We start from the raw sequence: 13,860 nt of genomic DNA, 5'->3' as shown, positions 1-13,860 counted from the left end.
CCCCCCCCCCAGTGTCCTCTTTTTTGATTGTGGAAATATGGTAACCCTACTAGAAGTGACTTATAATTGTTTGTATTTACCATCCCTGGCTGGTGAAGCTGCCCATTATCTCACAGTAAGGTTATCCTTGGCTGGAATCTATTACAAAACCAACCCATCTCTCCATCCCCACTGGAGAGCTGGCCAGAAAATGGGAAATATAGTCACGACAAATCTGTTTTGGCTGACATTTTTCTAACCGTGAACGTTTGCAACCAGCTCTACCTCATTGCCACCCTCCCTGGCTGATAGCAGGCTCACAGAGAGGACGACAAAGTGTGGCGTTCAGTAAAAGAAGAGAGGAAATCACTGAGCCCAGAGCTCCAACAGGAACATAGCAGCGAGAAGAGGGAGTGACCCCTGAGACCGCCTGACTCTGATTCCAGCGGGCATTGTGTGGAAATGGAATTTCTCCCCACTATGCACCAGGGACTAGCAGCTCAGTCTTTTCTCAGCCATTGTCACTGTGTGGTGACAGTTGTGTATTACAGTCTTAAGTGTCAATGCCACCATGCCACCTGCATCCCGCAGCATGGGGTTCAGCGTGGCAAGGCCACAGAGTGGCTCATGCACAGTAAACCAACTCATCTGAGCTGAGAAGGGCTCACAACAGCTTGCCATGCACAACAGACAGAGTGGGATGGCATCCTGCCTACCTGAATTATTCGTGTAGCAAGCTCGGTGCAGTTTCCCACTGTAGAACTCCAGGCCGATGATGGCGAACATCAGAATAGCGAAAAAGAGCAGGAGGCCTATCTGGAGAAGGGGCACCATGGCCTTCATGATGGACTTCAACACGATCTGTAAGCCTGGGGAAGAGGAGAGAGGACACAGCTCACTGACCCTCCCACCACCTGGCCCAGTGAACAGCAAAGACGACATCTCTCCCTCTCCCTACAGGAGAGGATCTTGGTAAGAGGATGGTGAGCTACAGAGATGGTGAAGGATCAGTAATCTGCCAAATGGGACCAGGCAAAGCACAGAGTGAAGAAACCTTTGCCAAATAGGCTTGGGAATTTGAATATAGTCTCCTCCCATTTGCCACTCCCATAACCACCCAGCATCGACTTCTGGGGTTTTGGCAACTTTCTTCTCTCCACTGCAGCTCTCTCTGGGCATATTCCGCCTATGGAATTTCCACTGAGATCTACAGACTTCTGCTCCAGGAGCAAGGGTAGAATGGGCGATAGAGAATGCAGGGAGGATCAGAGAGGAGAACTTTTCCCTTAGAAGAGCAGCATGAGCTACTGGACAGGACAATGGATTCAGGATGGGTTCTATTCCTGGCAGTGCCTGCTGCATGACCACAGGCAAGTCAGTTCACCTGTGTTTGCCTCAGTTTACCCTCAACCCCATGTTTGTATTGTTTATTTAGACTGAAAGCTCTTCAGGGCAAGGATAGTCTCTTACTTTGTATTGTGCAGAACCCAGCATAATGGAGCCCTGATTTAAGGTGGAGACTCAAGGTGCTACCATATAAAAACATCCGCTACTCGTTCGGATTTGCCTCCCGAGTGGCAACTCCAAGGTAAACAGGTAGGACCACATTTCAAAGTCCCGCCGCAATGGATGAAAAATCACCCAATAGCCACTGCAAAAGCACACCTGCATGCAACTGTTTGTGAAAGAAAATCAAGAAACTGCACGTACAGCCGCCAGTGTCCATGTGCAGATATCTAGTTTGTGCATCCAAATGCACGCATTTGTGCATGTACAACAGGTAAGTGCACATCCTACGTGGCTCCCATGTTGTGTGTGGCCTTTGACTGCTTCCCTCTAAACTGCCCACCCATGCATTCACTTTGGATAACAATGGGGGAAAGCCATCAGGAGCACAAAAAGTTTTGCCAAGTACCTTGCAGAAAGGGGGGTTAAGAATTTTCCCCACCTGACTTTGGGCTTGTCTACACTTACCGGAGGGTCCGGCGGCAGGCAATCGGTTTTCTGGGATCGACTTATCGCGTCTAGTGAAGACGCGATAAAATCGATCCCTGATCGCTCTGCCGTCGACTCCGGAAATCCACCGCGGCAAGAGGCGGCAGCAGAGTCGACGGCAGCGCGGCAGCGGTCGACTTTCCCCCGTCCTCACAGCCAGGTAAGTCGACCTAAAATACGCAACTTCAGCTATGGTATTCACGTAGCTGAAGTTGCGTATCTTAGGTCGGACCCCCGCTGTAGTGTAGACCTAGCCTTTGACAGGGCAAGAGGAGTGCTGACGGCAGTGCCAGGAGTTAGGCATGCTGTGCGCCAAATGCAACAGTGTATGTTCTCCACACCCAGCTCTGTCACAGCACCTCGCTCCTGACCTGTTCTCCCATTTCAGGGCTCTCCTGAGCAGGGACCACAAGTGCTGGCTTGCTGTCAAATTCATATTTTAAAGAGTGAATTTTGTCCTGGTGAAAAATGCCAGACTGAGATGGGAAAGATGAGGGGTACAAAGAACAGCAGCACAGAAAATCTCTCCCACTATTGCCCTGCAACTGCGCGACCATCTTTGAGGAAGAGATGAGAGGCTCAGTCTCTGTGACTACAAAGCTCCCGGCCTCTCTCTTGAGGCTGTCAAGAGAACCACTCGCGGGAGGGTGGATCCTGTGACATGGCCCTCTGTGCACTAGGATCTGGGCCAGGACCATCTTACATAGACCAGTGACCAGCTCTCAGATGGAAATTGACTTATACAGTACGCAGGGGAGAGAGGCCACCCGGTAGGGTGACCAGATGAGGGGAAGAAAATATCGGGACACATGGGGGGGGGCGGGGCGGAGCAAAAAAAAAAAAAACCCAGTAGTGCTGCCGGTGGATATCGGGACAAATTGTGTCCCGACCAAAGATCGGTCAGGACGCGGGACAGACACCGAAATATCGGGATGGTCCCGATTTGATCGGGACGTCTGGTCACCCTACCACCCGGTGAGCAAGAGGTGGAAGGCGTCATATCCCATGACAAATCCCTGTGACCATAAACCAAGTCACATCCAGTCCCATTGAGGACATTCTGCTCGTGACCAAATTCCTTGCTTCCCAGAGGTCTCTCGTCAGAAGGGGGAGCCTCAGGCACTTACTCACAGTCCCCCTCCCCGCCCCCGTCCCACCCCTGTTTATTAACCCAGCAAGCTGTACATTCAGGGCCCAGGACGGGGGTGGATCAGGGGCACCAATAGACTGATTCCTTTACTTATCCCACTGTGTAAAGGGAGGGAGAGAGGAAATACCTAACCACAGCCCTGGAGGAATCCACCCGCTGCCTTCTGGGATGGGAGTGGAATTAAGAGTCTCTGGCCTTTGTGAATCCTGGGATTCCCAGTTGTGCTCCACCAAAGAGCATTCAGCCTTGTTCTAGATCAGGGCCCCCTGGGGCAGAAGGGACAGAGGGAGGCAAAAGGGGCAATTTCCCCAGCCCTCCCCCAGCTTGAGAGGGCCACCAAACCACGGGGCGCTGTGACCTGGTGTGAGGGGTCACTGAGCCACTCAGGTTTGGCCTGGTGACCCTTGTTTGGCCCAGCAGCCCCGCCATCACAACAGTGGGGCAGCAGGGCCAAACCTTGCGTGCTAGATCGCAACGCCCAGCATGGGGAGCCAGGCCCATCCCCGCAGCATGGGAACCAAGCCACTTCTGCGGGGTGAGAGCAGGGCATGCTCGCTCTAACACCACCACTACACTCCCACCCCCCACAGCATCCCCTCAGTGGTAATTTTTTGGAAAGGGTGGGAGCTTAGTTTCAGAATTTACCCCTGGCCCGCCAAACACCTCTGTGTGGCCCTGATCTAGATGCAGGGGTGGGCCCCAAATCTTTGCACGCTGAGTTTACCCCTCTCCCTTCCACATCAACAATGGCACCTCTCCTGTAGAAAGCTAGGAGAGGGTGCACTCCTCCCTGCTGGAAAACATTGCTGGTGAAATCATGGTCCCTCTGAAGTCCATGGGAGTTTTACCATTGACTTCCATAAGGCCAGGATTTCATCCTCTGTCTCCAGTGGTGGCATGAGTGCTTCCCAAGCCCGAGGGACATACACAACTCATGTGCTCCGCCAAAGAGTAGGAGACCGAACTTACTGGGAATGCCTGAGACGAGCTTCAGAGGCCTGAGCACACGCACCGCCCTCAGGGTCCGCAGGTCCACATGGGTGTTGAAGTGAGTTCCAGCCGTGGCAAGGATGCTGCAGCCAGACAACGAGAAAGTGGAGTTATTAGCCACAGAGACCTGGCAGTGCGAACGTGCCCGCGAGAGGGAGGCATCGTGACTAGGCCATCACAGACGAGGCATCTGACAGCCTGAACTGGCGCACCTTACCCTCCGGTGAGTCAGCAGCAATTGCTGGGGTCTAAACTTAGCAGTGTTAACAGAGTGATAAAGACAATAATTAAAACAAACACACTGGTGCCAGGATCTGCATTCCCAGCCGGAGTGCAGTGCCATGCAACCCACCCCGCATCGCACCAGGCGAGGAGTCACACTCAGCCTTTGGCTTAGGTCCTCAGCGTTGGCCGGTCAGCATCAGGTGCAGCTCAGGAACGGGGTGGGGATGTTAAACCAACTTCATGTCTCCCTGATCCTGGAGCCGCTGAGCATCAGTTGGGTCCCAAGGCACAACTCAGAGCAGCCTCACGGCTGACTTAAGTTAGCCCCCCAAATTCATTAAGACAGGCAAGAGATCGTCCAGACATAGCAGTTCCCTGACCACACCCCCTACACCAAGAACCAGGAGGGGTGGCCCAGCAGCTGCCAGCACTACAGCACAAAGGGAATGCATAGGGCGCCAATTAAGTCTGTTTTTTCACTAGGAGACCAACCCCAGGTGGCTGCTGGAGCAAGGATCAGGCCCTCGATCAGTGCCAGGAGTCACACGCAGTCTCTGAGTTCAGTGGGCCCAACCAGCCATACACTAGAGCACAACATGTGCCTGATTCACTGCTGCTTTTCAGCTCATGCAGCCATTTACATCTGTGCAAAGTGTGCGCAAAACACCCCCAAATCAGACAGGTAATGTTGGACACCCGCTTTGCACAGGAGCAAGTGATCACAGTGCATGGCCATGGAGAACCAGACCCCGCGATTCATGCCCAGCTGCTTTAACCATTAGCAATGCTATGTAATTATGCTCTGGGTTTTTAGACTGCCGGGACGATGCTCTTCAGATCTGTACTTTGTCTTCTTGGGATCAATTTAATCTCTCAGGGCACTATCAGTCTGGAGCAGAGACAGCACTCAGAAGCTCAGAGTCTTTGCCCGGGTGGTTAGTGACACGTCTCAGGATTAATGCTCCGAAGGCTCAAGGTACCAGGCTCCCTGAACCTGGCAGTGCCACAGAACAGCAGGACAAGGATGGAGAGGAGACTTAAGAATTAAAATGTAATCAGCAATCAGGGTGGGCAGGGGAAGCAACAACTGGGATAGGTTCCTTCTGCAGGGAAGTTATATACCCACCCGGCCTCAGCTGTGTTGACCCCAGATGGCACGCTCCGCATGGGTGTGACTGGCAGTGCCAGGCTGGATCGTGGGTGCTGCATGTCACAAGGCAAGATGGAGGGCCAGGCTGGAATTAGACTTTCACAGGTAGGCAAGAGGAGGTGGTGGGGATTCCCTCTTGAGCAACCCCACCCAAGGGTCAAGCACAACAGTAGTGCTGGAAAGCCAGGACTGCTCAGCCCTGGCTCCTGCTGGCTGAGGGCACGTAGGGGCAGAGCTGGGGTTCTGACAGACATAGAGCTCACAAGGCTGCCCAGGATGTTTTAGAAGGAGGAGGGAGGCAAGCAGGGAAGACAGATGGAGAGTGGGGCAGGAGGAGGAAGCGACCTCAGAGCTGTTTGCAGCAATCCAAAAACTGGGTCATTGTTCCACTAATTCACCTAATTACAGGCCAGAGCAGCTCTGTGCTAGGTCTCTTGTGTGCTGCGCAATTAGCAATCTTCTCTCTCTCTCTCTCTCCTCTCCCCCCCCCCCCCCCATGTACAGTAGGTACAAACCTACCCCCTTCAGTAACCAGAGTTCTGTTTCCTAGGATACACAGACAGGAGAAATGATCTAACATCATCAAAATAGCTTATTGCATCTGATTTTTCTCCCTTTCTGTTTATCATACTGGATTCGAAAGGGGTGACAAGCACCAGGAGAAAAATCTGAGCCAGGCGCCTGCTTAATCTGGGAGATGGCTGCAGCGGTGGTGTTCTGGTCCAACAATCTCATGCCTGGCCACCTAATCCCACAATATCCCATCCAGAATCATGGTAAGATCCATAGGCTCCTACCACATGTGTGGCTGAACAAAGCATCCCCTTACCCCCCCACAACCAGAACCCGGCTTCAGCTGCTCCATCAGGGGCCAGACATGCTGCATGTGGCCCCAGGCTAGAGACAGCCTCCCCTTCCCACCCTGGGGGTGGGTGCACTTCTGCTGCCATGACTAGTCCTCCTCCCCTCCAAACACGGCCCAGGGAGGGAATTTGGATGAGAAACCAGGCAGCCGTGAAAAGGGAAGATCTGGTGGAACACAGGGAGCCTCAGGGAGGGTGTCGTGGGAGAGAAATGGGAGGAGAGGACATGGAGTAGCGAAAGGCAGGACTTGACACCAGAGTTGCGGAGCGAGGGAGAAAGCCCAAGGAGCAGTGGGGAGGGATCAGGTAGCAGACCTTGCCACAGGGGCAAAATGGGGAGGAAGACAGGAACAGAAAAATGAGTAGCAAGAGGGGACAAAGGGAAAACAGAGTGGGAAGCAGGTGGGAACTGGGAGTGAAGGAGAGAGCAAAGGGGTTGGCTTCAGGCTACAGAGAAATGAGCCACCAAGAAACTTTGTCTCCCCATGTTAGACTTGTCCATCCCTGCATCTCCTGCCCCAGGAAACTTCTGCCCCCCAAACACGCCCCGCAGCCATTCCCAGACTTCTCCACTAGCACTTCCTCCTCACCATGTAACCCCAGCCATCCCCACCATGCCTGACCGACACAGCCTTTAGTCCACTCCCAAAGCACCCTATTGCGCTCTGCCCGATGCTCCCCCTTCAGCCGCCATCAACAGGCCTCATCGGCCCAGATCCTTCTCTGGACTTCCCCACTGTGCCCTACCCATGGAGTCTCTCCTGCCGCTGGGGTCTCCCACAATGCCTCCCTAGCACCTCCCACTCTGCCCTAGAGGCTCCACAGCAAAGGCGTACGAAGGCCATTTTAAAAAACCTGAAGAGGATTCTAATGTTATGGTTTCCAGAAAACCTTGATAGCAAACAAACGAGAGAGACTGGAAAACATCCGGTCTAGACTGCTCAGAGAAGGGAGCTGGAACAAAGCCAGGGAGGTGGCAAATAGCCAGGCAGCTTCTGATGAGGATGGCATGTGTGCGTTTAATGGGCCTTGCTTTCCAACCTCCCACAGTCATAGTGGTGACATGCTGAATTATGCAGAGGCCTGGACCCAGCAGAGATGTGGCCAGCTGTTGCACTTTGGGTGGTTTTGGGCTCCCCTCATCCTCTAGAGGAGGAGGTGGGTTTGCACTGTGAGTCCTTGCTTTAAAGCCCAGAGAACTAAGAGGTTTGGGACCTGCACCTCTCCTCTGATCCAATACTCCTACAGAAAGAGGAGTTTCTTAGAGGGTGTTTCCTGGAGAGGTCCTCACCCCGTGCACTCACCTCCCCTGATCCACAACAGCTCCACTCTGTTGGCATGCTGGTAGCCTCCTCCCCCCCCCCCCCCCCGGTATTTGAGAAATGAAGGACATGACAGGAGCTGAGGTCGGATACAGTTTGGGGTTCATTTCATCTCTGCTTGGCTATTTTCCAGTTTGAAGGGGACGGGAGCTGCTGGCTTTTGCCTGTTTTGCCACTGTGCTTTTAGCCCCCAGTTCAGCAAAGCACCTATGCACGTACCTTATTTTAAGTGAGTCGCCCCACTGACTACAATTAGACACAGGTGTAAATATCTCACTGAATGGGGGCCTTAATTAAGTCAAGGGTGCCTAGAAGCCCAGGATGGCTGCTTTGTTAAACTGGCTGTAAAGTCAAAATCAACAGACATTGTAAGTTGTGGTTGCACTGTAGTACAGTATCTAGGAGGGGGCAGGCAGAGAAGCTGAGATTTCTCCCCTTCCTTTGACTGGTAACTAGAGCCCAGGCAGTCACGGCTGGCTCTCCACTTCTCCTGCAGAAGGAATTCTAGTGTTACACTCTGGCCAACTTATCGTGCATTTTAGAGCTGTACCAAATCCATGCTTTAGGTTGCAGGGGTACCAAAGAACCTTTCCTTCAGCCTCACATGCCTGCAACTTTTGGGTTCCGAATGAGCCTCAAATGTCCAAGCAAAACCCAATGTGAAACCACCAAGTTTGATACAGTTTTACACCTAAACTATCTGAAACTGCATCCCAGTAGACAAAGACCCGGCCTCGGTGACACCCACCTGTCAGCTGGACAACAGCAGTGTGATATACCTGGGCAGGAAGCCCGCAGTGCTTAGGGAATTCCAATGCGACTGAACACTGCGGTGCATCTCGTCAGCAACACAGGCCACCATGAGCACATCAAACCTGTCCTCTGCTCCCTACGCCGACTTCCCATAGAACATGAAATCAAGTTCAAGGGTCTTATCTGCAGGGTTCTCAGCAGCTTTGTCCCAGGGTATCTAAAAGACCATCTATATCATGGGGCACAATGGAACTCTTTGCCACAAGGGTAAAGCTAGTCTGGGCAGGAACCAGAACTTCCTCAGGAACCAGTCTGAGACTGTGACTTGAACTCACCCAGGAACAAAGGACCATGGCAAACCTCCCCACTTTGTGCTCCCAGCACAAAGTGCATTTCTTTCCCCGGCCTCCTCTAACCGAAACACTATTGGAAGGCACTCAGATACTACAGGGATGAGTGCAGTATAAGAACCTATATAGAATACTTTTGAGACAAAGCCGTAAATTAACCCCAATTTATTTGAAGCATTGGGGACCTTTAGATGAGCCTTCTCTGAGGAAACCCTGTATCAGGATGATACACACCGCTCTCAGTTAGTGACTAAGAGAGGGATTCTCTTTGGCAATGTGAAATACTCACTGTCCCCACTTGGGAGTGTGGGGCCCATGGATCATTTCAGAGCAGGCTTGAACAGATTATTTAAGCAAGACACCTGATGTGCCGAGTAGCAGACAGCTCTGAAATCTGCTTGCAATCAAAAGGATCACCCTGGGTATTTTTCCTTCTAGGGTCTGACTGTCAGAAAGATGAGCTTGCATTACACACACAAAAGCAGAGAGTCAACACCCAATGGAGTATGCAACTGCCCTTGCACAGACTTTGATATTCACAACAGGTGCCACTTAAGAGTAAAGAAATGATTGGATCTCTCAGATAAATTGCTGAACAGGCTCTTGAGCATCCATTCCAGCATGCAAGCGTATACTTGTCTCCAAACCCATGGATCCCCATCTCAACACCCCCAAACTCTGGAGAAGTTTCTGACCCATTTCTGAAGACCATCTCTAATTATTAGTAGCGCACTCAAATAGGAATATTCCTTTGCATGTCTGTAACCCCTTCCATCTGAGGATCTCACAGCACTTTACATAAATGAATGAATTAAGCCTCCAAGCACCCCTGCAAAGCAGAGAAAGGTTCTTACCCCTATTTTCCAGTTGAGGAAACAGAGGCAGAGAGAGACTTTGGTTGAGATGTTCAGTACCAGGTGAAGAATTGACCCCCACCCAGTCTAAAAATCAGAGAAGGCACATGGACCAGGACTGACACAGAGATCCATGTGGTTGTTACCACCAGAGGAGGTGGTAATTAGACATTTCTTAAAGGAGGTGAGGAATGGGGTGTGGCAACCATTAACCAGGGAGCTGTTCCAAGCATGAAGGAGGCACTGAGTCCAAAGTGGGTCCAAGGCACCTCTCAATCTGCCACGCCTGAGGTGGGATGCAACATGTGGCAAAGACTCAAATGAGGGTCAGAAACAACAATCATTCAGGGTACTTCAAATGTTGCAGGATTCTTCTCTGGGTATAAATAATGATTTCTAGATCCTCCACTTCATGGTTCTTCGTTTCTGGCACAAATATTATTCAAAAATAAAAGCGAGTAGATGCCAAATGTGTGCAGAATGCAGGAGCTTTGGGACTAAAATGAGTGGCCTCCCTCGGAACAGGCACTTTTGAATTAGTCAAAAGCTGGGTGAACCAACCCCCCAGATCCAAACATACTTGAACCTTTGTACCTCTGGCTCATCTCCACTCATTAGGCGGAGACTATTTAGGTCGCATTTGATATTAAGATTCCCTTTGTAAAGGGTTAAGAAATGATTCAGAGATGTCTCAGTAAATGACTAATCAAGACTAGAATACAACACACCACTCGGTTTTTTTAGAACCATAGTTTAGGAAGTCCCATAATGTAGTCTACTGAGCTGTGTGTCACCATCTAACACACGCTCAAGTCAAGTATGTTACAACAGGTACAATTTTCATAAGTACCTCAGAGCCAAAGGTATCTTCCTATTTGACAATCCCACTGGGCACCTATCGGCATCTTTAGGCACCTAAATACTTAATACAGTCCTAAAACTTAGGCATTTATAAAAATTTTTACCCAACATCTATTAATCATGTATTAAGCTTTTTAAAACTACTTCTAATTGGAACCTTATTATATAGAGTGATCCATATTTGCATGTGTATGCAATTCTGATTTACTGAAAAGAATCTCATCTGTATGACATTTTGTTCTCCATTTCCTACAAATCAAATTACTCAGGGCAAGATCTGAATCTGAAATCATTTGGGAAAAATCCTCTTTGGGTTATTTTTTATTATTTCCTTTTTTCCGTGCTAAAGCTGCTGCAATGTTACAAAGACAATTTAAAGAGCTCAAGCAATTGTACCAAATACACCAAAATGAAATAAGGAACAAACCTGAGTATAGAAAAACATGGAAACCTGTTTAAGGCAATATAGAAAACAAGCTAGAACTAAGCTGTATACAGACTATCAACCCATGTATTTTGGGATATAAAACAACCAATCACTGCCTGGGGTTAGGAAGGAACTTTCCTTTCCTAGCCTCCCATGGACATCTTGTTGCATAACTTTTCATTACGGGGTTCCTTGCTCCTTCTTCTGAAGCATCTGGTGCTCGTCATTGTTAGAGAGAGATACTAGAGTAGATGGACCATTGGTCTGATCCAGTCTGGCAATTCCGATGTCCTTAGAACAATTTAAATTCTATCTAACAGCTATAATAAACACAATTTATCCAAGGCTGAAGCACCAATAATTATTCCTTATTTTTAGACAGAGACCCAAACTAAAATTATATCTCACAATCAGGGCCGGCTCTGGCTTTTTTGCCGCCCCAGGCAAAAAAGCCTCCGACCGCCCTCCCCCCACCCCTGCGGGGGGGGGGGGGGGGGAGGGCAGCCAGAGCCCTGGGAGGGGGGCGGTGAGCCCCAGCGGGGGCTCCGCTCTCCCCCCAGCGGCCGGGCGGCCGGAGCCCTGGGAGGAGGGCGGCGAGCCCCGGCGGGGGCTTCGCTCTCCCCCCGGCGGCCGGAGCCCTGGGAGGAGGGCGGCGAGAGGGCGGCGAGCCCCGGCCGGGGGGAGGGCGCCGGGGGGGAGGGCGGCCACAGCGCTGGGGGGAGGGCGGCGAGCCCGGCCGTGGCCCCGCTCTCCGCGGCGGCTGGAGCGCCCCGCCGCCCCCCTCCAGGTGCTGCCCCAAGCACAAGCTTGGTGGGCTGGTGCCTGGAGCCGGCCCTGCTCACAGTCCAAGTTATCTGAAAAAGCTGCCAGATTGGTCTATAAGAATCCCAGTGATCTCATACTTTTCATCACACATACTGACAAAAGAGAGCGAAGGCGTTTTATAGGCCATGCAGGCAAAGGGTTAGTTTTTAACTCCTGAAGAAAAGGAAAAAAAGATTTCAGGTGAGAAAAGAACAGAGAGAATCTATTTGCATGATGCAAATGAGGGCAGAGGCAGGAGGGGATGTATGGGCTAATGAGCAAAGTGCAACTGATTAGGGAGCAATCACAGGCAGAAAAAACACGCCTTGGCAAATCTGATATTTTGTGTGCGCAACTGGGTGATTATTTATTTACAGCATTTCAGTTTAATTAGAAAGCTCCGCTCTGTAACTGTGTGCTTGTACATTCTTTGGCCCTGACTCTGATCACCCTCCACCAGTGTAATTCCATCGGGTCGATCTCACCTACTGCAAATTGGCGATGCTCTATGGAAGTCAATGGAGCGACACTGATTTGCATCAGCTGAGGACCTGGCCCCAATGATTTCAGTGCTGTTACTTCTGATCTATCCCAGGGTGAGGGAGAAAAAAGTCAGGCCCCTTTTGCTTAAGAACAAAAATGTATATAAAAAGTTTCATTGCAACAAAGCTCTCGACCCACCACAAATAAAGCTCTTCCCCTCAATACCCCATTCAAACCACCGGCTTGGGGAAAGACAGAAAAAAATCAGTGTCTCACAAGTGCTTTGAAGATCAACAAATCTGGGCTCTGTGGAAACAAGAAAATTGACTGGAGGCTTGATTCTCCTCTCACTCACACAAGTTCTATTCTGGTGCAAACTGCATCTACTATACTTCAGTATATTGACACCGAAGTCTGTGAGGTCAGAAGCAGAATCTAAGTGTGCAGCTGCACACACACAAAAACATCCCTGTTCCTGATACCCCACAGCCCTGCACTTGGATAATCATTAACAGCTGTTCAAGTAAGGGCAAATTTCTAATTTGGGAGCATTTCACACCCTATTTGCTTTCATTTTGCACTGGCAGAAATGACTAAACAAAGTGTCAGGCCTCATGTGTCCAGTTGTCAGGGTTCTCTCCCCACTCTGAACTCTGGGGTACAGATGTGGGGACCCGCATGAAAGACCCCCTAAACTTATATTCCACCAGCTTAGGTTAAAAACTTCCCAAAGGCACAAATTCCTTTCCTTGTCCTTGGACGGTATTGCTGCCACCACCAAGTGATTTAAACAAACATTCAGGGAGGGGCCACTTGGAGCCCTATCCCCCCCCCCAAAATATGCCCCCAAGCCCCCTTTCTGGGGGGGAAGGGGGCTTGAGAATAATATACCAACCAATAGGTTAACAAAGTGAGCACAGACCAAATCCCTGTTTTTTTAGGACACTGAAAATCAATCAGGTTCTTAAAAGAAGAATTTTATTAAAAAAAAAAGTAAAAGAGTCACACCTGCAAAATCAGGATGGAAGATAACTTTACAGGGTAAATAAAAAGATTTAAAACCCAAAGGATTCCCCTCTGACTCTGCTCCCCAGTTACAAAACAGGAATAAAATTACCTCTTAGCATAGGGAAAATTCACAAGCTAAAACAAAACATAATCTAACGCATTTCCTTGCTATTACTTACAATTTCTGTAATTTTAGATGTATTATTTCAGGATCTTTTTAGGAGATGTTTTTTCCTGCCCTGGTCCCTCACTCTGTCCGAGAGGGGACACACAAAGAGAGCACAAACAAAACCTTCCCCCCCCCCGCCCCAGATTTAAAAGTATCTTCTTTCCCCATTGGTCCTTCTGGTCAGGTGCCAACTAGGTTAATTGAACTGATTAACCCCTTACAGGTAAGTGATTCTGTACCTCTGGCCAAGAGGGATTTTATGTTACTGCATACATAAAGGTTGTTACCCTTCCCTTTATATTTATGACACCTGTTTTACTCATTATGCCCCCCTGAACAACAAACGTTTTAGTGACGAAAAGCGCTGGTGTGGACAGTGCTTCGTTGGCAGGAGCTGCGCTCTTGGCGATGAAGCTACCACTCTTTGATGGAGGTGGTTTTATTTTGTCGCCGGGAGAGCTCTCTCCAGATGATAAA

General features: G+C 50.1%; 1 protein-coding gene across 3 annotated transcripts in view; it reads right to left on the bottom strand.

Annotated features, from left to right (window-relative positions):
* The window catches only part of CACNA1E (calcium voltage-gated channel subunit alpha1 E), a 211,045-nt gene that overhangs the window by 157,653 nt on the left and 39,532 nt on the right, over positions 1 to 13,860 (bottom strand). For all 3 annotated transcript variants that reach the window (XM_026656079.1, XM_026656080.1, XM_026656081.1), the window contains exons 4-5: positions 4,094 to 4,197; positions 696 to 848 (exon numbers count right to left, since the gene is read on the bottom strand). In XM_026656079.1, coding sequence (XP_026511864.1) covers positions 696 to 848; positions 4,094 to 4,197 — 257 coding nt within the window. The remainder of the gene's footprint in view (positions 1 to 695; positions 849 to 4,093; positions 4,198 to 13,860) is intronic.

Source organism: Terrapene carolina, unplaced genomic scaffold (assembly GCF_002925995.2).
Source record: "Terrapene carolina triunguis isolate 2854851 unplaced genomic scaffold, T_m_triunguis-2.0 Scaffold211, whole genome shotgun sequence".
NCBI lineage: Eukaryota > Metazoa > Chordata > Testudines > Emydidae > Terrapene > Terrapene triunguis.
This window is presented reverse-complemented; position numbering and strand designations above follow the sequence as displayed.